The 24,476-nt window shown below is 40.4% G+C and overlaps 1 protein-coding gene across 3 annotated transcripts; it reads left to right on the plus strand.

Annotated features, from left to right (window-relative positions):
* Positions 1–90: 90 nt before the first annotated feature.
* Positions 91–24,451, plus strand: LOC104324731 (merlin). 3 transcript variants are annotated; one of them, XM_069791336.1, is made up of 19 exons: positions 91–592; positions 3,730–5,201; positions 5,484–5,598; positions 7,378–7,503; positions 7,871–7,993; positions 11,713–11,796; positions 12,620–12,688; positions 12,896–12,978; positions 14,222–14,297; positions 14,752–14,889; positions 16,643–16,717; positions 17,495–17,608; positions 18,051–18,173; positions 18,744–18,961; positions 19,869–19,971; positions 20,706–20,833; positions 21,440–21,590; positions 22,284–22,493; positions 23,514–24,451. In XM_069791336.1, exons 2-19 carry the CDS (start codon positions 5,101–5,103, stop codon positions 23,547–23,549), a joined length of 2,073 nt encoding a protein of 690 aa, XP_069647437.1. In that variant the 5' UTR covers positions 91–592; positions 3,730–5,100; the 3' UTR covers positions 23,550–24,451. The 3 variants fall into 3 exon arrangements, with proteins under 3 accessions (XP_069647437.1, XP_069647438.1, XP_069647439.1); XM_069791337.1 differs by having other exon boundaries at positions 94–592; positions 3,730–3,978; XM_069791338.1 differs by lacking the exon at positions 3,730–5,201 and having other exon boundaries at positions 94–592.
* Positions 24,452–24,476: the final 25 nt, after the last annotated feature.

The following is a 24,476-nucleotide window of genomic DNA, read 5'->3' on the forward strand; positions in this document are numbered from 1 at the left end:
GCAAGTATTTTGGCTGCTGCCCACTTTTCAGGCTTGTTCTGTAGGCATTATTGTCCCATCATCTCTCGCCACAGGAAGAAGGCAGGTAGGGAATCGTATTCACTTAACAGGACAACACTGTGCAGCTTCCTTTTTTAAGGTGGCTGGGTAGGGTGAGAATAGGCTATTCTTTGTATGGCTGGAGACACTGTTGAAATAGTTTGATCAAATACTATCAAAGGAGTTACTTGTACATTCATTATCAGTTCTTACAGATATCCAAGTCAAGATTCATGGGCTTCTCTTATTTTAGTGCCTTATTGCTTGAATTACAGTGGGGAGAAGTTGGGAGGAGCCTTGCTGGCACAGGCAGGAAATGGTTAAGAGCCTTTCATATCACCTGGGAAAGCAATTCTTTGATTTTTCAGAGGGCGCTAACATGCTGCAGTTCATAGGAAACAAAGGAAAGGGAATCAAGTATAAAAGTTGTTCTTGGATTTTATTTTAGTGGCAGAACTTGTGAAGGCTGGATATTGAGGTCTGCTGAAAAATATGGAATTTTGGATTAAAAAGAATTTTTTTTCTTATCTTCATTCAGAAAATGATCTGTGAGGTAAGTCTTGATTCCAGCTGGTGATTTTAGATAACTTCTTTTTAGATTGAGAGGTAAGAAAAATCTTTATATAGCTGATCAATTTTAAAACAGTGAATTCTTTGCTTATATTGTTACTTGGGCAGGGCAGGGAGCACAGGCAGAAGTGTGAGTCAACAACTGTAAAAAGCCCACAACGCTTTCCCGTATTGTCTGTGTTCAAATTGCTTGCATTAATTTCTGAGCTTAAGTATAGAAATTCAGGAACTGGGAGAAACATAATGAGCCAGGGGGATTTGCAATGTAAGAGTTGCAGTAAATATTTCAGCAATGACAGGAGACATTTAAATGGTAGTAGTAACTATGTTAATGTACTTTTGCAGTTGATGCTTCAAGCATCTTCTATTGGTGGCTCTTAAAGTACTTCCCAAACCTTGTTTCTCTAAACCATGCTGTACTCCTGAGGGTTTTATATTTCCAGCTCATGTAAGGACTTTGCTAGCAGATGATACAATTGCTGCCCCTGTGCATGTGCTGGTTCTTAAGGGCAGACTGCTTCTGGGGGTATAAGAGAGGGGTCTCACAATTGCCGTTAGTTCCTAGCCTGCCTGCAGCTGAGACTAAGGAGGTCTCACCTTAAAAAGTGCTGCTGGCTTTTTGTGTGTGTGTGTGAAAACAGATGCTTTTTCACTTGAGTGTGGCTGACCAAAGTGTGATTGGATGGTAATAGCTCACACACAGTTGTCACTGAGAGCAAGTGCCGTGTGAAGAGAAATCTTTATATCCTGTGGAGAGCCATGCAAACCATCCATTCACCTTGGAAATGCTAAACTGAAAGTAAATTGTACTTTCATTCTTGGGAAGGTTAATTACAGCTTGTTTGTTGAGATATTTCTCTGTTTCTGTCTCTAATGTACTGAATTCTTGTGGACTTACTGAGCTTTTTTGGGGGAATGGTGACTTCATTTTCTTTCTCTTGGTACTATTCAGTTAATACTGTAAGTGGCATCTGATGTGTGGGTTATTTCCCATTTTGATAAGTGTGCAGCGTAGTGGTGTAACATGACTGCCCATCTAGTGCTGTGATATAGATAAGCATCAGTCCTTGCAAGAGTCACCTTGCCAGTTCTTCTTGCTATTGCCTGCTGTTCCCAGTTTCCCTTGCACCCCCACGTTTTGCTCAGGCACTACTTTCTCATTGTCAAGAAGGGAGAAGACCATGATCGAGTCAGAGCTGGTGGATATCAGTTCTTTTGTCTTGGACATGAACATGCTAAAAGGCAGAGTCAGGAGCGTTTAGTTCCTGCGAATTATATTCCTCATCACTGCATTTCTGTTCCCCTCGTCAAGTAAAGCTTTTATCATCTTTCTGTTGGTTTTCATAAGGTGCGGGTGAAGCTGTGGACATTCACAGCTTCTGAACTATCTGTTCCCAGATTCTGGCTGGACAGGAATCTTTTATCACCCCGCCCTGTTTTGGATTAATGCGTTATTTGGTAAGGTTATGACATGCTCTGATCCTGGGTCTTGAGCTTAGATCCCTGTGGCAACTGCAGAAATAAATCACTGGAGCTCAATGACAGAAACTCTATCTTGAAACACATTGCACATGATTCACAGTTAAATGTTGTTATTAGCAGGGATCTAGAGAGTGGATTGCTTTTGCATTTAAACCAAAGACTGCAAACCCAGATTGCCTTATTCGGCAAGATTTCTCTTACTTGAAAAAGTTATTTTTCTAAAAACTTGACTGTTAAGTGCTTTTGCTTATGTTGTCAGTATCTGACATTCATTTAAGGTATTCAGTGTGAAAGCCTTTTCTATTTCTTTACCAGTGCTATTGATTAAAATGCAGTTTACATTTCTTGGGAAAATTTGATATTCAAAAATGCCTTTTCACTGTGAGTCAGAATGTACTTTTCCATGGAATAAAAATTCTGGAAAGGAAAAAAAATGCTATTGGAAATGTTGAACAAATTATATTGTCATTTCAACCAGGTTATACAAGAAAAAAGAAAGAACTTCAAAGTCAAAATGAAGGGCTCTGGTGTTTTTGTCATATTTTGAGAAAATTAGTACATTCTTCTGCAGTTGTTCAATTTTATCTGTTCAGCGTTTTCCATATGAAACTTTTTGAGAATGTTCTGTACTGGCCCTAACTCCAAGTTCCTGTTTAATTCAATTGGCCGTTTCAAATTACATATTAAAAATGAATTATGAAGCTTTTTTCTCCTTTGTCTTCAGCCATTGGTGTTTCTTCTAGAACTAATAGAAGAAGGGGTTGTTTCCAGTATTGTATAGTAGTTTGTAGTTCTCGTGCTTTTTAACTCTGTATCCAATGGTACAATTATTTACAGTAATTCTCTGTTTTGAAGAAAACTGGACAGGAAAGACCTTTGGAATGTAACAGGTTAAAATACAATTTTGCTGTTAGCTGTGTTTCAGCTTGCAGATTAGAGATCAAAAACCTACTGGAATAATTACTGCTGTTTTGGATGCTTTCATATGATGCTCTTATTGTCAGTATTACTGCAGTCACATTACACCATATTACTATGGTCATTTTTTGGTTTTTAAATATTCCTTTCCCCTTAATTAAAAACACTTTTCTATGCTAAATAGAAAGGACCCGAGGTCTGCTCAGTAGTGTGCACTGAGGTGTTGCCTAAATTATAGAGGAAACATACTCTGTGGCAAGATCTGTTTTTATTCCTCTAAAAAAAAAATCCCTGAGGACAAGGGGGTACCCTGGGAGTGATGGGATTTGGGTTCTGGATATGCCTATCTGTGAAGCACCCTGGCTTGCACTGATTCTTGTAGTGTGAATTGGCCTCTCCTGGGACTGGTGGCAGGCACCAGCAGAAGGACCAGCTTGGGGAGAGTGCTTTGAGGGCGTGTAGTTCCCTCCAGTCTTGAGGAGGGAGCAGATACTGTCACACTGTTTTGGATAGAAGATCAGAAAGATAGGAATTCCATCCCACGCTTTTCCAGCATCATAATAGTCTTATTGTTAGTGAATTTTCTCAGTGCACAACCTGTCTGCAATTTAAGCCCATTATTCCTTGTCCTAACCATTGTGGTCACGAAGAGCAGACATTATAATGTCTCACCACACTTGTCCCTTCTCTGCACTAACCAGTACTTTCATTTTGCCACAGAATATTTTCTAGCCCTTGGATCTCTCCTTTGGATTCTCTCCAGTTACCCCGTTATCTTTCCTGAAGTGTGTTGCCCCAAACTGAACAAGACTTCAGCAGAAGCTTTACCAGAGCCAACTGGAGCGAGAGGACTCCTCAACTGGTCTTGGTGGTGTCAGAAAGATCAATTTCCTCTTGAGCTTTTCTTCCCCACTCTGAGTTGTCTCAAGTACTTGTTCTCAACTCTGCTGTTGATGTCCATATGATTTGGTAACTAACTCATCTGTTCTCTGCCTCAACTTCCCTACACTTTGAAAAGAAAAACTTCCATATACATTTTATCTCCTGTTTAGCTACTTGAAATTTTTGAATGAGGGGCATGTACAAAGTAAGTGGAAAATAATTGATACATTTGCAAGCCAATTTAGAGCTCAGCAGAAGCAAAGAAGAGGACAAGATATTTTATAAAATCCTGGAAGGTACAGACAAATGGAACTTTTCAGTTGAAACTAGAACTTTATTTTGGAATTCCTTAAGGAGAGATTGGAAGTCTGCCACACTGTAATAGTCTTATGTTGTAGGAAACCAAGAATGCCCTTGTCTCTTCTTGACCTATATAATTCACAGATACTAACTAGGTTGTGCAAGCTGAGCTGTTATTTTTATAAAGTAAGTAAAAAGAAGAAGAAAACTTTACAGGCTGATTTCCTGTGCTCAGAAATAAACATCCAAGAACTGCATAGTGCAGATTCACACTATCATTTAACCCCAACTTTCAACATTTGGTTTGAATGGTATCTACAAAATCCTTGTGGCTGTGGAAATAGCACATGTATCCTCAATTTTCTTGATGGCATGCAGTCAACTGCATTTAGAATAGAAGATTTGTGAAGGAATTTTCTGTAGGCTTCTGCAAAATAAATTCATTTCACAAGAACTCCACTGGGAAAATTTCTGTTCTCAATAACTTTCATCATTGTGAGCTGGTATGCCCAAGAGAACATGGTAAATTTGGCTTAATTTCACTGCATATGTTCTTGGGATTTGTATCATTTCAGGGAGTTAAGATCTTATGTTGTAAAGAAACTCAATAGGTTAGTTGCTCAAGGAGCCATAACTGATGGAAAAGGATTGAGTTGGGTTTAATATCGTAAGGTTTTGCTACATGATGTAGCACTCTACTGTGTGTTTTACAAGTGGAGCTTCCACTGATGCATTTGGTGTTGGTACATGCTGCAGAGACCTTTGAGAAAGGGAATTTTGCTTGGATATGTGAAAGGGATGAGCAATGTCATAATTCTGTTGGCATTATTCAAAAGCCAGGTATCACTTTTATGAAACTGTAAACATCCATCTGTTGCAGAGTTTTGTTGCAAGAGACTGCTGAATAGCATGGATGTGGGTGATTGTACGGAGCACGAGGGCTGGATTGGAGGTTCCCTAGATGTCCTCAGCCGTAGTGAGAGGCAGGCCCCAGGATCTTGCAATATAAGGTCTGAATGATGTTCTTTCTAGTACTGTAGGAACCCAATGTTTGCCAAGGTCTGAGGAAAGACAGGAATGACATTTTGGAGCAATTTATTTTAAGGAGCAAACTAAATTTAAAGGTCAAACTAAATTTTTTGTCTCAACTTCCTTTCTTACTGTCTTGGACACAAAAATGCATATTTAAAGGTGATTTTGTTCTGCAAGTTTGGACTCATCTTACTTTGGAATCTAGCCAAGAAAATGTTACTGAATTTCCAGCCCTAAATGTAACCCATGTTCAATTTCAGGTGTGGCTATCATAAACTAAAAAATATGTCCATCCGAGGCCTGAAGAAGAAACAACCGAAGACTTTTAAAGTAAAAATTATAACAGTGGATGCTGAAATGGAGTTCAGCTGTGAGGTAAGGGTCCTCAGCAGAATGCTAGAAAGATGGAAACTAACCTTTGTATTAGCAAAACATAAATTTTAAAAGTTCAGATTATCAGTTCATGGATGGTCTTAAAACTGAACTGTTATTTTTATAAACAGTGGATTACATAGTCTCAGATGCATTCTTCCGTTAAACAACTCTGACTATTCAGAATTTAAAGCTGTTTCCATGAAATCCATTTGTGACATTGCTAAATTAGCAGTAGGCTTGCTTTCTTTATAAGCATTCCAGCACATGATGCAGGGCTTGTTTGTATGTATACCTACTTCTCCACAAAATTATTTTTTTTGTAAGTGACGCAACTCTTTAAGACACTGCCAGCTTGGATAAAGCAGTCTGGTCAGAGCTGGTCCTAAGATGTTGCTTATAAAATAATTTATAAAATGGTACTTTTGTGCTCAGTTCATCTGGAACATTCTCTTAAAATTTGCCCTTTGTAAACACCAGTTTATTTCTTTAACTACAGTGGCTGTTTTGTATCTTTGGGCAGAAGAGAAAAATGACCAAGTGAAAAAGCTAACTTTTCTTCTGTTACAGCTATCTAGTAAATTGGATAGAGAAATCATGACTGCAGAAAAATATGCAAGAAAACAAATATAGCAAGTGGTCAACTGCTAAATGAATTGGTCTGCACTATTGAGGAGACAGAACTATGCCTGATTAATTCCTAATCATCCAGCAAAGGCAAAAAAAAAAGACATACAGTTATTTTGAGTTAGAAAACTGAGGTCCAATGGGACTGGCAATTCTAATGAGAGACTTGACTGTCTTGTGGGGCATTTAGTATTTAATTTACTAGGTCCTTCAGAGACAGAATAGATTAGTCAGAAGCAGTGCACTTCTGTGACTTACTGATCTAGAATATTTGCAGGCAGAGTTGTGAAAATAAAGGATTTGGAAAATTTGATTTAGAGATCAGAGTCTTTGTTAACAAATCCAGCTTAATGTATTCTTTCCTTTGCTATCTTTCTCTTTTTCCAAAATATTGCTCTTTTGCTGGGATGATTTCCTGCTTTCCATCCAAATATTGCCTAAAATTTAATTTTTTTTGCCATTAAGTTTTTAGTGGCTGACCCATGCAATTAGACAAAATCATCTTTTTAACATGTAGCCAATAGAAGAAACAGATGTGCAGCCTCTTCAGGGAAAAAATGAGGCATCATATGTGTGTGAATTTTGGGACCTTTAATCAAAGTTTGCTCTCTATGGAGCCAGGCTCCTAAATTACTCTAGAAGACAGGCTCCTGTTCATTTAAATCAGAGTAGCAAAAAGGCTTGGCTTGGTGCCACTGAAATAGGTGAGGTATGTGAAAGATGGATTTGCTTTCATTGTCTGGCATTTCTGCACTGTGCCCTGACACTCCTTTGATTTCCCCTGGCCTTCTTTCAGTCTCTCCAATTTGTATAAACTATTGAATAAGATTTTTACAAATATTGGTAAAGCCTTGCTGTGTCCTAGGAAATCAATAGTACAATCATCGTTCTGTGTGCTCATAAAGTGCTTGATGCTGTGGTTAAATGACTACAGCTGCTCTGTGAATATTCCTCTGGAGGAGAGGAAGAGGAGGTAGAGCATTGTAACTATTTCACCTATGCTGTAGACAGCAGTGGGCATATTTCATTGAAAAGCTAAAGGTGAAATAAGAGTTCATAGGAGAAAGGCAAATGGTAGCCTAGTTTCTTTGCCAAAATTGTAGCAAATTCATGCAAGACATACCTGTTTTTATTAATTTTCTTTTTCGCTTTTAGATGAAGTGGAAGGGAAAGGACTTGTTTGACTTGGTGTGCCGAGCACTTGGTTTAAGGGAGACTTGGTTCTTTGGCTTGCAGTACACAATAAAAGGAATGTGCACCTGGTTAAAGATGGACAAAAAGGTATAGAAAACAAAGAATCACAGTAATTTTGTACTTATAAAAAGATTTACTTTTTTAGTACAGGAGCTAAAGGAATGTGTTACATGACAACTCAATTTTAGGTGGTATCATTTTTTTTAAGACTAAAGTTCATTGTGTTATTTGTCTGATTGCTTCTGTCACATTTGGCCTAAAGTATCACACACACCAATCACCGCTATATGCACTGATTGCTATTAGATTAAAACTCAGCATTGCCCTTCCTTCTAAAATATGGAAGGGCTGTTTTAAGTGGATTATTGGCTGCTTTCTGATTTTCCTCTGGAATATTATTTTGAGACATTTATGTACTATTTTTTGTCCCTGCTTTTATTTTATCTGTAAACAGGTTTTAGATCAAGAAATCCCCAAAGAAGATCCCATTAGCTTTCATTTTTTGGCTAAATTCTACCCAGAGAAGGTAGAAGAGGAACTATTACAGGAAATTACCCAGCATTTATTCTTCCTTCAGGTCAGGAACAGTTTTTAACCATTAATTCCTTCTATATTTACACCAGTCCTTTTGTATTGTCTTTGATCTTGTTGGCAGCTGTTAGTCTCAGAATGGTTCTGCTGGCTTCAGCTGTATCAGTGTCTCTGTAAAGGTCATATTTATGAAATACAAACATGTCTCCTGACTGCTGTGGTTTGTGTACTGGTAAGGTGAATGCTGTTTGCCTTCTGCAGGTTTTTGTTCTCTTGATGGCTCCTCTTACTGTTTGTGCTAGGAATGGGAGTCAAATTGCTGAGACCTGTAGCTTCATGTAAAATAACTTTTACACCTAGCAGTTTGGGTGATAATTCCACATCTGGCTATTCCAGACTTGTTTTGCTCCTATAGTAGGTATTAAAAAAAAATAAAAATCCATGCAAGGCTGGCACTGCTTGAAGAACTGTGAGGCTTTTGCCCTAACTGGTCAGTGCTGAGAAGTATAAAGTGAAGCAATCATTTTTATCAGCTTCAGAAGTTATTTTGAGGACTGTCATCTGGTCTGCTCTGGCTGCAGTTAAGTTGGATGAAGAGAGTCTCAACAGCTCCTTGTCATTGTTGTCTTGGACCTGCTGGTGTAATCTCTTGTGTAACCATTCCCTAACCTAGCTCTTTCAAAATGAGCAGAATTAGAAGAGACCTGTTATTAGATGTACACACTGTGTGGAGGAGTGACTACACAAGCAATTACAGTGGCAGTTGTAAAGGTGGAGAAGAGGGAAGGAATGGTGATAAGCAGTTGGGGACAATAAGCTGCTTCACCCATATCAGCTGCAGATGGAGCAAGACCTGTGACTACAGCCTATCCCTGGAACTAAAAGTTGTGAGTTCCTAAAAATAGTCCAGGTGGTTACCGGGAGGTCTTTTGTGTGTGACTGTAGAAGGCACAATCACTAGAAAACAAGAACTCCCTAACCTATTCTTCTTAAATCTTCTTTTTGGATTGTAGGGAAAAAAGATCATAGAATTTGATAGCTATTCTGAAATATAGGTTTGTTCATCTAGCAAGTTTCAAAAGGAGTGGAGCAGCATAGACAGCTACGACTCAAACAGAAGATTCACCACAATGTGTGATCCTTTCAAAGACAAAGTCTGGAGGCATCATGTTGTCTGATAAGCCCTGGATGAGAAATGCTCTTCCCTTGGTGGTATTCTGAAATGTCCAGACTTGCACACACTGACTTCTGCCAGTCAAATTAGCCAGTTGGAGTTGTCTTTCCTACCCCATTGAACTGGGTACCTGCTACTCATGCTAGCAGAATAAATCCCCAGCCCTGACAAATCTTCATTACAGATAACAGAACCCATTCCAGCTCTGCCATAGGGGTAGCTACTGAGGAGTTGCAGGATAGTAGTAATGTGCTCAAGAGCAGAGTTGTTAGCTGTGTGAACACAGCTTGGTCTGTACACCATGGTGGTTCTTCCAGATTTACAAATTTCCATGAGATGGAAGCCAGTAAAAGGAATAAAGTTAACCCCACACATGCATTGGTGCTAGTAGCTTTGCAGAGGCAGCTTTCTTATTTGCCACTTGGTTTTCTTTTGTCCCAGAAATTGTTAGGGTTTTCTTGGCTCCATTAAAAAGTAAGTGAAGCAGCAATTTCTTGGAGTACAGTGCTTTGTTACCAAAATAAAGATGTATCAGCCAGAAAAAGCCATGCTGTGGCTCCATAGCTGTGGCTCCATGGCTGCAGCAAGAGGCCATAGCTGTAACAATAGGTATAGGAGCATTGAGTTTTGGATGGTCACTTGTTGTTCAGCTGTTTGTTTCAATGTCTGTGACATCCAGCTTCTCTCCTGAGTTGCTGTGGAGTCCTCTGCAAGTTACAGCCTTGTGGTGTGTTGCTTTATTCTGGTAGCTTTTAGCAGTATGTGTCTGTGCAGGTAGATGGGGTGTATAGAATAAATTCAGTCTGAATCTGTAAACAAACACAGTAAATACACTTGTTCCCTGAGGAGGATGTGTTAATGAAGTAATGGGAAAATGCTGTTGTTCCAAGGGCTAATATACTAACTAGAGCTTAATCCAGAACCCTTAACCACTTGGCAATTTGTTTCTTAAACTAATTTTGGAAAGGGATGAGACAGGCAGAACTCTTTTCCTAGTCTTCTAATCCTGATTTTTTTTTGCTTTTCTTTTCTCCTTGAACCTGCCTTGACTAGCAGATATGCAATTAGCAAATTCTTTTCATTCCAAAATAGAAAAACAAGACTGAAACAAATTTGAACTTGCAAAGTTTCCTGACTATAAGAACTTAAGATCACACCTGGATGCTAATAGGAAAAACATGTACGGACATCTGGATGCCTACAGATTTCAGCTCTACTGACTATTCAACCTTTGCAAATTAATGTGGCATAACAGCTTTTTGCAAGATGTGTGAATAAATGTAAATGACTAAAGCTAAATATTGTCTGTGTAAAGATTAGGTTATTTGCTCATTCATAAAGAAATACAACAATGTCCTTGTAAGAACTGATCAGGAAAAAACCCCCAGACACTTATGGGGGATTTATCTTAAGTTGTTCTAAGTTCTGAAATGTATGATTTGCACCATGGAGTATGAAAGCTGGAGCTTTCCAATTTGGAAGAAAAGTCTTTTCAGTCTTTTCATTCTTTCTATTTTAACAGCTTAGAAAGAATTTTCCCTGTACGATAACTCAGGTTCATATATTGTGCTCACCAGAGACTAAATTTAAAAGAAAAACTTTCATGATGGTTCATTTCAGTTCACAGTACCTACAGTGCCAAAGTGTATTTGTGAAGGTAGCTCACTGCTATCTCAAGTAATTTTTCTTTTTGGAAATGTTTAAGACTGTATTATGCAAAATTTTCTTGTCTTGTGCTTGTTAGTAGGCTAAATACATTACACCTGAGAGGAGGATTTGTGAAGATTAATTTCCCCTTCTGTCTTTAGGTTTTCAAGTAAAAATTACCCAACTGATTTAAAATCAAGCAACATCCTACAAACTATTATGCCTCTGATCTTGGTAGCACCATAAATTATTAAAATGAAAAGAATGTTAAAAGACCCTTTACCGTTTATACTGGGCTTTTATTTTTAAGCCCCTATGTTTTTATTGTGCTTAGACCACTGTAATTGAATGAATTAAGTTCTCTATTAGTCAGCTTCCCTTTGTGGGGTCTCCTTTATTCTCTCATTCTGGAAAGCTTGAGAACATACTGTTACGGTTTTCAGTATGTCTCTGTCCCTGGCAATATTAGTCAGCTGTACAGCCCTGAGCAATCTGGTCTTGTTGGACCTGCTTTGACTAGATGACCTGCAGAGGTCCCTTGCAACATAAAATTTTGTTTTACATGTTGTAAAGGTAACTTTTCCAAAGAAAGGAAGAAAAAGAAGAATTGTTAAAGGGAATGAAGTGCAGACAATAAAATTCATGTTTTATAATACATTCTTTTTCAGGACTTCTTATATAAATGTGTGGATATAGCTGACTGACATTTCTATGAACTTAGAATTAAGACATTAACTTTCAAAAGTTGGGGTTTTTTTTCATTAAATGTGATGCTAAGTAAAGGCTTCCTGTGTTTCTGAATGCCATCTGATTGTTGCTGTTAACTCATAACGGTGATGTTTGGTGCCAAGTTATAGTCTGGGCATGTCTAGTTTCATTTCAAGCCTGACATTAAGTCCTGGCTTTGAGCTTCTTTAACTTGCTCCCTTTTTCTCTTTATTTAGGTTAAGAAACAAATACTGGATGAGGAGATCTATTGTTCTCCAGAAGCAACAGTTTTACTGGCTTCTTATGCTGTTCAGGCCAAGGTTTGTCATAGAAGTGCTCTTTTTTATTGATTTTGTTTTTGTTTTTTTTTTTTTTAACCAACACATATACATGGTGGTATGTAAAACACAGCAGTGTCAAAATTTGCTATTAAAGAAGTAGGTCATCCTGGTAGGTACAAGCGCAGCTAGAAAAACAAGATTTAGATGCCACTACAAGGATTTTGGTATTATCTACTATGCTTTTGCAACTTTGGGGATTTCTTTGGACCTAACATGTTAATGTAATCATTCTGCCAGCTAGAATTATTTCCTGTTTTAAAAAAATGTCCATGGATACAGCAGGTGCTTATACCAGAGGTCACAGTGGAAGGACATGATGTTTTTTTAGTATCTCTCAGAACACAGTTCACTTCATATCACCAAGAGCCAAACTTATACAATGGCAGGAGGTGAACACAAATTCTTAGCAATGCTGGCCCTCTGCAGCAGCCCAGCTTATATGCAGTAGGCTGTAGGAGTAGGGGAGCTTATACTCCAGAACATAGCCTGTAGTTCAAAGGAGGGTATGAAATCATGGGAGATTCCTTCATATCTGCAGTTACTGAGAGCTGCAGGCTAGGACTGAAGCCTAAGGTTATAGGCCACCTTAGTGGCTGTATTGGAGCCATGTGCATAGCACAAAGGCTGGAAGTAACTTCCATGGACAGTTCGATGAGGGGAGCCTGTTTATTACGTGTTACCCTGTATACAGGAGAACCAAACCAAAATTGTCTCAAGTGATTGCATCAAACTATGCAAGCAAGAAGTTCTTCAGCACTCTGCATCTAACAAACTGAAGTTTCTTTTCTTTTTTTTGGGACAGTATGGTGACTATGACCCAAACTTTCATGAGCCAGGCTTTCTAGCCCATGATGAACTTTTACCCAAAAGGGTAAGTATTCTGTATAAAATCAAATCTTTGGATCTACTCTTTGCAACACAGGTACTGCTGTGGGATTAACCAGAGCACTAGAAACTGTTTGCCCTGAACTTGGCAAAGTGACCGAGCTGTGAACTGCATTGCTGCGTTCATGTTTGGGAGAGGCAGCACATGTATTTGTATCTTCAAAGGAAACCAAACTCCTTCCTTTCTCTGTAGGTCCTCAGGCAGTATCAGCTGACAGCAGAGATGTGGGAAGAAAAGATTACTGCTTGGTATGCTGAGCACAGGGGTATTGCCAGGTATTGAAATAATTTCATTCTTTGGAAATCCCATACATTTCAGTAACTGGTTGTTTGCTGTCTTCAGTGAAGTTTGGCTTTTGTAGAGTAAGCAAAGAAACACTGGTTTCCAAGCTGTGATGTTAATAGGTTAATTTATAACTAAGGTTAGAAACACCGACTCATCTGGGGTAAAAAGTGTCTTGTGTAGGACTCCAAGTGCTTGTAAACTGGACTTGCTTTGAAGTGAGCAAAGAAGCTGAGGGCTCTTGCAGAGCTTCATGACCTAACATATCTAAAACAGGAGTCCTGTCTCGTTAGAGTCCATGTATGCCAGTAGAGAAGTTCCTGCAGAAAGTTTGACTTGTGTTGAATTTGCAGTTAGTGCTGAGAGTTTAGCCTTTTCATTTAAGGCCATTAGCTACCTGGAGTTGCTGGTGTGTCTGCCCTATGCAGCAGCTGCCTTTCTAGAGCCATATCATACCAGTCTCCTCCTAGAATAAAAACAATAAATCTGATATATTTTATACCTTGTGAAAATCATGGTTCAAAAGTATGTCAGCATACTTGGCAAGGAACCAAAAGAGTAAAGACATGGCATCATAGTTCCAGGACTGAGTTTTAGTGCTTGTCCATGTGGACATTCAGCTACTTCAAGACATTTAGCATGGCTGGAAATTCAATTAAACAAGAAGTAGAAGCTGTTGGCACCCAGAGGCAGCCTTTCCTAATATTGCGGTTCAATTTCTCTTTGGCTGTTCTAGATGCTTCTTAGCACTATTTTTACTGAATATTTTTCTCAAGACTTATTGATGCCTCACCTTGAAGGGAGAAGAACGGTGGGTGGAGAGATTCTTACCCTTCTTTGGCCTCTGCCCAAAGCTCTGTTTAGAATTTGTTCAGGACTCATTTCTCAATGAACTCTCTTTCCTGAGGAAATATTGTCATGTCATGGAAAACAATGGTAGGGTAGGTCTCCAAGACATAATAATGATGGAGTGGCAAAACTAACACAAGGATAAGACTGGACTTGAATTTTAATAAAGAATACACTGTACATGGTTCAAAATAGGTACAGCTTCACTGTCTTTATTCTGTAGATGCTGTTCTTATTATCCTTTTTTTATTGTTGAGAGTAAGATGGCAAAATTAAAGAAAGTACAAAGGACCAGATTACCAGTTCTTTAAGTGGGAAATGTAAGGTCAGCTAGGAGAGATAGGTTGGAAAGGAATCTCCAAGTATAATCACGGCCTTATTCTCTAGGGATGAAGCTGAGATGAACTACCTGAAAATTGCTCAAGACTTGGAAATGTATGGTGTCAATTATTTTCCAATTGCTGTAAGTGTTTTATTTTAGCAGTTTTCAATTGCTGTAGATGATGGTTCTGTCCTTTTAAAATCCTTCAGGGAGTTTGGAACTGGGACTCCTGATTTCTGCTTTTCTGTGCTGTTGGTGGGCTGTGTACTGATTGTCCTGACTTGGTTTACTTGCCTGCTAAATGAGCAGGTGAATAAAACAGTTAAGGTTAATGTTTTACAATCTGACAAAGGTCTTGAGTAGCTCTGCGTATGTAATAGGAAGAAGGAGAAATAGACTAAAAGTTTAAGCTGCTATAGTCAACCTAGAGGACTGGGTTTATTAGCTAGCAGTGACAATGTTCCTAATATTTTGTGGAAACATCAATTTCATAAAAGTACAGATAAATATAAATGTATTGGAATAACTGTGGTTCTTGTCTGTGGTTGTTTAATGTCACCATAAATTGCATTTACTGATATCTATTGTTTTTTAGCAAAATAAAAACCATACAGATCTCCTACTTGGAGTTGATGCCAAAGGTATTCATATCTACAGCATTAATAACAGGTTCTCTCCAAATAAGTCATTTGAGTGGAGTGCTATCAGAAACATTTCCTATAGTGAGAAAGAGGTATGATGGCTTTGATATATTATTCTTTTTATATGGGAATGGGTGTGGACTGGGATTCTTGGAACAGGCTGAAAGCTGTCTCTGTTTAAATAATTTGGGGGAGAAGGGGAAAATCCTAGGAAGCTTTGTTACAGAAATAAAAATAACAGACCTGCCTTTCAGATGCGCTGGATAACCTTGGTTCCCCTAGGAGCCAGAGGCTGCTCTGAGCTCTCCAAAACTGTGGAGCCCTCTATTCTGGTTCCTTCCCTGCTGCTTGTCCTTTGCAAAACAAGTGTGTTGATCTCTGAAAAAGGTAGATATTATGAATGCCACTGTGACTAGCTTCTTCAGTTATCTCAGCAGGAATTGGATGATCTGTAAAGACTTAATGCCACTTTCACATGCAGAAGGTGTCCTTGGACATGAGGTTTGAAGCCCAGAAGCAAGAGGAGACATGCAGGGAGACAACACATGTTTCTCTGCCTGAATTCTGCCAGTTTGTCAGTGCATGATTTCAGTCTTCAGCCCAACCCTACCACTGCAATTTCGTTGTGATTTCAGGGCCCATCTTCTACTTGTAGAAAGTACAGTGGGAGTGGGTTAAATTTAGTCTCATTACAAATCATGTGGCTATGTGGAAGGCTATAATCAGAAAAACAAAACTAGAAAAACTGCATTGGTACTGGAATACCTGGAATTTGTCAGCCAAAGGACAGCACAGCCTGTTCCATTTTCTGTGGATCTTTTGAAAAACATTGAGGATGGGATTTGCTGTCCAGAGTTAAACGTGCCTACATTAAATCGGGCAAGGAGCCTACAGGAGGTTTTTGGTCCTTGCATGACACTAAACTTCCCCTCTTGTCTGCAAATAAGCTGCTTTAACTCCCTATTGTTGGGAAATTGGGCAGCCCTTTATTAAAGCTCCATTATATTCAGTGACACAGTCACAGCCCTGTTCCTCGCAAGGCAATACATTCAACCAGTTGTTACCTATGAAGTGAAACAAGCTGTAGGACGTTATGATCTTGGTGACTCCAATGGTCTGAAATCATACATTGCATTGTAAAGGAAATGTAGGAATAGAGTGCTAGCTAACCCATGAGTCACAGAAAACAGGATCTTAAAGAATGGAGCCATATTTTGTTACGCAGCCAAACTGAGCACAACATATGAACTGAAACAGCGTGTATTGACCTGGCAGCATGAAAGCTCTTCATGTCCTCTGGAAACAGCTTGGGAGATAGGACTGAAAATGTGAGAAAGCAAGAGCTCCAGGACTTAGTATCCAAGTCAGAAGAAGTCCTTCAGGCCCTTAATACATTTTGTTTACACTTGCAATGACTGGTATTCAGAGAGGTGTTCGACATCTTCCTAATGTGAAGAACATGATTACTTCTGGGGATTAGTAATGTATTCTGTTTTCCTGATAACCAGTGCATGTTCCAGTGTTCTTAGTATAGTTTGCAATGCACAGGTGGTATTATTGTGAAAACCACCACCCAGACTGGCACCGGGGTGGGTCTGTGGGAGGCTTTATCTTCTAACATAGTCTGCTATGGAAGCAGATGAGGAACCTGCGTAACAGCAGCCCTGGTTCTGATTCTTTTGAGCAAAACATTTTTGCATCACTCTCCATGTTTGTGGCATAAATCACTGCTTCCCTGGAGAGAAGTGGAGATGAGCTAAAGTTTGCATTAGTATTAATAGTTTCAGCTTTGTTTTTCCTCCTTCTTACTGTGTTTCCTTTCTTTTTTTTCTTTTGCCTATGTAGTTAACTATTAAACCTCTTGACAAAAAAGCAGAAGTCTTCAAGTTCTTTTCCTCTCAACTCAAAGTGAACAAATTGGTAAGTGTCCTGCTTTCCTTCTTTGCAACTGAGCCTGGTAATACTGACTGATATCTGAGTGAGAAATATTGTTTGTAAAACCTATGGGGAGGCCAGGGAGCACTGACGTGCAGCACATATTTTCCTGAGGATTGTTCTGTCTGGGAATCAGGGTGCGTATGTTTGCCCTCTCTGGGAAGGGGAAATGATGGGTGGAAAGTGAGATGTGAAAGAAGGCCCAAATCACAAAGGGAATTCCAGATGCTGGAACAGGAGGATATAGCGTATGGAAAGGTGCAAAGCCACTGCAGCATCTGCCTGTGTGGCTGGCTGGTGTGGGTTCTTAATCAGCTACTGCCTCTCCTTTTTTGGGAGAAGCAACAAGGAAGAGACCTAATCAACTGGCTAATTGTATCATCACTGATTGCTTCCTAACAACCACAGGGGCTGGGTCACTTCTCAATGAGCTTGTGGAGGGGCCATCACAGGTGACCACTCCCACAGCTACATCTTTTTGGCCTAGATCTGTTGCCTGTTGTTATTCAGGAAAATGGAACCAGAGAGAGATGAAGGACACAAGGAACCCCACATCCTGTTACGAACTTTTCTAAACTATTATGTACCTGGGTATGAACCTGCCCTGGGTACTGATTTTCTTCGAAGGGAAGCAACTGCCAGCACTTGTGCTGAAGTTAGAATTGTTGGCTTCTGTCCTGTGAGGCCAATGTGGGGCTCTTTGTCCCTCTGGCTGGGACACAAGGACATCAAAATCGCATTTGCTTTGCTTTTCCTATCCAGATTTTGCAGTTGTGCATTGGAAACCATGACCTATTTATGAGGAGAAGAAAAGTGGACTCAATAGAGATCCAGCAAATGAAAGCACAAGCCAGGGAAGAAAAAGCTAGAAAAAAGGTAGATTCTTTCTGCTCCTCTATTGTTGAAAACACTGATTATTATTCCAGCTGGTACCCTTGCTGTCCATGCATTGCATCAATATGTGTGTGGGAGGTGAGAAAGTGCAGCAGGATTGAATGTGGGAACAGCTCTAGTGTGTATGCAGCATCTGAGGATGTAAGTGATGTTTGTGAAACTGAATAGGTGATTGCAAATATTTGGGGTACATAACCGATCAATCCAAGTGCTCTCCCAGCAGTCTGAAATAACCAGTATTACCTGTTAGAGGAGTTCAGTGCTGGAAAGTGCAAGCAGCTTTAGTATTGCATCTCTGGTGAATATCAGTCCACTAGCTAGAGGGCAGTCCGTTCTTCATTAGATTCATTTGCTGTGGTGCCTCAGGCCCAGATGAGATTCTTCTGCAAACCCACAAACGTGGTATTGCTCATTCTATTTCCAGATGGAGAATCAAAGGCTGGCCAGGGAGAAGCAGCTACGAGAAGAAGCTGAGCGAGCCAAAGAAGAGCTGGAAAGGCGTCTTTTCCAGCTGGAAGATGAAGCCAGGCAGGCCAATGAGGCCCTGGTGAGTAGCACATTAGTCTGAATATTCTTGTGCTTGATAGGCTTTCTTGGTTTGGAAGCTTTTTTTTTTTCCTTATGGCTCCTGTGAGATACCAGGAATCATGGCTCAGGCAAGGCTGGAGAGTTTCTGACCACTGGTGGAGAGGGCATGCTGGAATACCTGGGAAAACTGATCTGCCATAACCACCATTTGCTCCTTGTATTTGGTTCATAGTGCTTTCTTCAGGCAAAGAGGGAAGAAAGGAAGCAATCCTGGAGCTGAAATTGGGAGAAAGGGGCATGGTGCACTGGCAACTGAAGGCGCCAACTCAATTTTTGGTTGATGTCTTTGTCCAACTCTAAGCAAATGTGTCTCCTTGCTTTGTGGAGGTGAGAGGCAGGAAGGAAGTTAGGCAATTCCAGAGCAGAGGAGGAACACCAGATCCTACAATTATGTTTACTATACTTCTTATTTTAAGGAATAATGTTCTTATCACTTTGATCTTTTGGGGAAAGATGTCCTCTTCCTGACTGTCTGCAGGGGTGATTTTGTAGAAGCTAGACAGGGTAACTAAGAAAAATTGTTTCTTAGCTCCGATCCCAGGAAGCAGCAGAGTTGCTGGCTGAGAAAGCTCAGATTGCAGAGGAAGAGGCAAAATTGCTGGCCCAGAATGCTGCAGAAGCTGAGCAAGAGCGACAGAGGCTGGAGATCACAGCTCTGAAAACCAAGGAGGAGAAACGCCTGATGGAGCAAAAGATGCGGGAGGCAGAGCTGATAGCAGTGAAGCTGGTGAAGGAATCTGACCGGAGGTTAGACTTGCTTGAGTGAGGTTGTGTGGTTCCTAGTGAGATGCCTGGGTGGAGTGTGTGCTGCTTTTCTCAGAGCTAAGCCCATGAGGGAGGGTTGTTCCCAAAGCAACACTTCAGAGTGACTAAGCCTTCTTGCATCTTGTTTGTTCCACCTGGTACCAGTGGTTGTGATGCAGGTCAAGAATTTTACAGAGGATCAGGTGCAAGGCGTTAGAGATGTTTTGTATTAAAAAGATCCAGAATGCAGAAGCATTTTCTACTTAGCGTTGTCAAAAGAGCACTGGCTACTTAGCTGTCGAATTTACCAGTCTGTATACCCTGTGAGTTATGAGGCTGTTTTCATTCATTAGTACCAAGTGATGGTGTCTTGTATCCCTTTCAGATCTTTGAGAGGTGTAAACCAGGTAAACTCGTGTGGAACATAAACCACTCTGTAAGTGTTACCATGTTCCATAACACTGTGCTGCATGAAGATGCAGAGTAGAGCAGTGTTGACAGATGATGTTTAACCTTGCTATTAAGGGCCTTTTGCTTGTTTTAAGATACTGCCAAAAAGCTTGCCAAAATAAAGAGCAGATATGTTGCACCTCTCCCTACCTCAGGGAGGATCTCTGACAGCCTGGACAATCTGTATCAGCAGGTCATAACTGAGCCCATGGAAATTAGGAGTAGGAAAAACATGTTAATTCAGCCAGTTTGTGCAGGATTGTATTTGAAAGCATGTGTCATGCTGTGTCCAGTTAGTTCTCCATGTGACCATCCTACCACAAGTGTCTTTGGGTAAAGGAATCCCTCACAGTAATGGATCTTGTTCTCTGGAAGCTAGTGAGGTGCATAGCTCTGAAATCCATGTGTCGCTTTATACTGGAAATCATCAACCAGTCATGTCAGGATATTTGTCTTACAGAGCCAAGGAAGCAGAGCATCTGAAACAAGATCTGCATGAAGCCAGAGAGGCTGAACGGAAAGCAAAACAGAAACTCGTAGACATAACCAGGCTTAATTATCCTGTAAGTTTCTGCTCTTCTGGGCACCACTTCATCTTCAGAGATAGTCAGATGTTGATTGCGTTTTTATAGCCCCCATCAAGCTGAGTAGTGGCATGTCTGCATCCAGCTGGGGGACAAACACCTATTGGACCAACTGGTGCTTAAACACCATGTAGCTAGGATGGAAGTTGTACTTGTTCAGGACAGTGAGTCAGGGTGATAAGAAAGGCAAGACAAAAGCTAAAAACAGGACTGGTGATGGGACTTAGGGTGCAGAGATTGTCTTGCCTGCATTTATGCCTAGTACTGAGTCTGTGCCATGTCAGTCAGGCAATACTTTGTCGAGGTTGTTATACTGAGCCAGCTGTGTTGTACTGGCATGCAAATTGCCCATGAGTGTGTTTAGGCAAAGCAGATGAGGCTGTCTCCAGAGAGAAGGCAGCGTTAAGGCTGTGTGCACCAGCTTCCTCTTCTGCTCCAGTTTTGCTGAGAATGGATTTCCATTCTCGGCTGAAATAGATAAGAACGTTGCAGCCAGGATACTCCTCTGCCCTTGGATCTGTGGGTTGTGGATGTCAGCAGTTCATCTGGGGCCACTCAGGTAGAGGGGAAGGGCTGCAGGAGCATCTGTGTGTCTCAGAATCCATGGGTAACTTATGAAATGGCTCAGCATGGCATTCTTGCAGAAGCTGGGGAGATAAACCCAAAATTGAACAATCCGATCTTACTGACAGAGCTTGTGTTGCCTCTTTCAGCACATGGTCAAGTACCCGCAATACTCGCCAGCTGACACCAGAGATGCCAACTTTGACAAAGGATCCATGAAGCTGGATTTGAAGGACATTGACCTCAAGAGACTGTCCTTTGAGATAGAGAGAGAGAGGTATCAGTATGCTTATGGTGTAAATAAATGCGAATGTTAATCATGGAAAGTACAGAAAGGAAAAAAAAATACCTCTGGGAATCACGGTTCATCCTTTTAACAACTCAGGATGGCCTCCTACTTGTACACATGGCTGGAGGCCTTTCCCTGATCTGGTGTGGATTATGTCTGTGTAAGAGTAGTTATTTACACAGAGGAAGAGTGTTCTGGTGGCATCAAGCCATGACGAGTCCGGAACCCTTTTGTCCTGGAGAGATTATGTCAGGGGCAAGTACTTTGCCGGAGTAACAGCATGTTAGAGGACAGAAGTTTCCCTCTAGTGTTGAAGTGTGGTATTGCGTTGATCTAATACACGGAGAGGCTTTTCCCCTCTTGGTCGGGAAGGAAATGCTTGGTAAGAAGTTAGTAAGTGTGTGAATGCTGAAGGGTGGAAGTGAACCCTCTTCTCACTGGGTCAGGGGAGTCAGGCTGACGTGTGCCAGTCTTATTTTGCCTATCAAAAACCCAAAATGAAACAAAGAACTTCCTGGTTCCTCCTTCCACACACACCTGTTCTTGACCTATGTCATGCCAATAAGCTTTTTGTTCCCAATGTGTGGACTACAGGCTAGACTACTTGGAAAAGAGCAGAAAATTTGAAGATCGACTGAAAGAACTGAAGTCTGAAATTCATGCTTTGAAATTAGAAGAAAAACAGTCTGGGCTTAACTGTCGTTGGAATGAAGTACTGGGATCCTTGGATCGCTCCTTAGGAAATGTATGTACCCTAAATACCTGCCACTTTTTTCAGCATGAACCATAAAATAATAGTGTGGGTGTGCCAAAGGTAGTTGCTGTATTTCAGTTCAAGGCACATGCTTTAGTACCCTTGATAGTAAAAATATTAAAGCGTGAACACAGACAAGGAAAATTCATGTCAAAACAAAATCTAAGAAGTTTTTCCTGGGCGGGATGCCAGTACCATAAGCAAAAAAAATCATCTTATTTTACAGATTATGAAATCACAGTATTCGTTTAAGATCTTGGAGCAAACTAAATTGTTGTAACTTAACACGTTTAAATGTGGTTCCTCATAGTTTGTGTCACATTCTCATTTATGTGCTTTGTGGTTGCTGAAAGTCATAAAAGTCTTGGTGTATATATTTTTTTTTTTTAGGGAAGTGAGGAACTAAACCCAGATTTTTTGTTGTAAGTTTCGTGTTATTTATATAAATACTCCAGCCTCTTCCTGAACCAGTGCAAGAATAGGGCTGGCTTTGTCTTTCTAGGTTGTTCCACATGTAGCAAAAATGGCTCTGAGTCAATGGCTTTGGAGAAAGAAGGGAGGCTTGGAAAAATTATGAGAGAAGATGGCCTTTATTTTCTGACTACGCATCTGATGTTCTTTTTGGCTTAATGAGTGTTGATATAGAGAGGGCATTAAATTTCCATGTGTTCTTTTCTTTTAAAGACCCCATCATGGATGAAAACCTTCAAAACTGGAGATTCATTGGATATAAATCTTCAAAGACCTTTCCCTGCTTACTTGTTAAATACTACAAGCAGCTGGCCTTGTACCAACAAAATTCAACACACAGTGCCAGTGGAAAAGTCATCTTTTCAAGCAGATTCCTTGGTTGCCAACAGTGTGGGCACAGGACCCAGAAAACAGATTATAAAGGTAATCAGATTTGTAAGTAAATTCCCAAATGTTGACTAAAAGTTTAGAGTTCAGGGAGGTGAAGAGTCTGGCTTTAGGGACGTGTTTTGTCCAGCTCTGTCACAGCCTCTCAAATGATGAGTCAATGCATGGCTGTTGCTTAGGTTTGGAGACCCTGCATTAGTGCAGCATTTGGGACTGTTTATAACTTGAGGCCACCTGTTTTTTCGCACTTATGATCTAAGCTGTAATGCAAAGCTGCAAGCTTTGGTAAATGAAACGGAGATGCCTGAATGCAGTAGGGGGATCTGTGTTAAATTTTATTTGTATCAGCCAGGCTTGGAAATGAGAATGTGCTCCCAGCTATAGAGAGCTTAAAATGTACTGTGCCTGTCTTCTGGTTTTAAGGGGCAGGGAGTAAGATACCAGTAAATGCCAAGACTTCCAACAGTTCAATTCTCTTCCAACGTGTCCCCTGTCAGAGTCCTGAAGAGCTAATGAGCTGGGTCTTATGAAAAAATGACCTGCTTTTAAATTTTACTAGAATGGAGAACCTAGTATGCATTCAAGAACTGTAAGGGCATGTGGTCTTGAACAGTGGGAAGAAAATCAGCTTTCTCTAGGCAATGCTAATTGTGCAAGGTATTGGGACTAAAGAAAGCTTGATGTATTTGCTGCTGCTTTATATGAACAAAACTGAGGGATTTTAGGGTCAGTTAGAGGCTCTAGTATATAACATTCAAGACCTGAATCTGCAGGGTTGTGTGCTTAGAACTAGAAGGAATGCAACTGAGTGTAGCAACAAATGAGGAAGCAGCTCTTTCTAATGCAAGCAACAGAAGCAACTTTTAAGATTAACCTAATCCAAATAGCTGGCATGAGGCAAATAGGCCTGTTTTAAGAAGGAAGAAAAAGCTGTTGCAGAGCATCTTGCAAAAGGCTACAGTCAGAGGTGAAGGAAGAACTGGACCAAAGGGAGTTACTTTGCTTTAAGTAGGAGTTCAGGGTGAAACTAATTTTTCCTATTTGGTTTGCCTGTAGGTTCAGCAGCATGACTCGGATGTGATCTACATTTGAAGCCTCTCGTTTCCTTACCAGACTGGTAGAACCTGGTGGCCATCTTTTTGGCTGCTGCAAAATGCATTTATACAGGGACACTTGCGCAGCTCAGTCTGCTGACAGGCATCAGCATTAAGAGACATGGCGCTATAGTTAGAGCGCTGCCATTCAGCTTCCAAGCAGATAACGCAAGCTGGGAGCGCTAAAATTGCCAGTGTAAAATGGCTGGTGTCTTTGGGTACAATGGTAAACGTACAAACCCAGAGGAGTGTTGTTTACTACTTATGCACTTTTGAAGAAACACTTTATACTTTGCTAAACCTTCCTCCCCCAGGTGTTTTTACACACTGACTTATCAGTATGGTACTGTACTTCTGTAGAAAGGATGCTAGGCAGCAAGTGTCCAGGAGATGTTTGGGATGAGAAAAAAATTGTACGTGAGCTTGGTGTTTACCTACACAATAGACTAATTATGTTTTTGGTTTGGTCCATGGGAGATGACTCCCCCAGAGCTGCTCAACGTTTTAGTGTTTGCCTGCCAAATATTTTCCTTTTCCTCCCCAAACATTGCTTGGTTCACCTAATTGATTTGCATTTCTCTGTGAGAAATCTCAGCTTTTAATTCCAGATGTAGAAGTGGACATCTTCAAATACCTCTCATTCCTGGGGGAATCCTTTGTTTGGAATGCAAAGCTTCTGTTCTCTTTACAGTTTCTCACTAGATCAAGCACTTTCTGTTGCTTTTGCCGCTCCAGCAAACTTTGCATACATTAACTTGTTTCCCAGTTCTGTGTAACACAGCTTCCAAATGAGACAAAGACAAAAGATGCTATTGGTGTCTGCTAAAGTTGGATTTGTTTCTGATGGAGAGGTGTATGCAGCAAAATGTCTGCCTCATTAGTAAAACCTACTTGCATTTTGTGTGTGTTTAAGTATGTGTTTTAC

Source organism: Haliaeetus albicilla, chromosome 9 (genome assembly GCF_947461875.1).
Source record: "Haliaeetus albicilla chromosome 9, bHalAlb1.1, whole genome shotgun sequence".
Classification (NCBI taxonomy): domain Eukaryota; kingdom Metazoa; phylum Chordata; class Aves; order Accipitriformes; family Accipitridae; genus Haliaeetus; species Haliaeetus albicilla.

Bases quoted from the DNA above. Each gene is read 5' to 3' on its own strand.
- LOC104324731 (XM_069791336.1), top strand. From the start codon at position 5,101: ATGGATGTGGGTGATTGTACGGAGCACGAGGGCTGGATTGGAGGTTCC. The intron at 16,718-17,494 runs GTAAGTGTCCTG...TTTCCTATCCAG, and splicing joins AACTCAAAGTGAACAAATTG to ATTTTGCAGTTGTGCATTGG. The intron at 18,962-19,868 runs GTTAGACTTGCT...TTTGTCTTACAG, and splicing joins GTGAAGGAATCTGACCGGAG to AGCCAAGGAAGCAGAGCATC.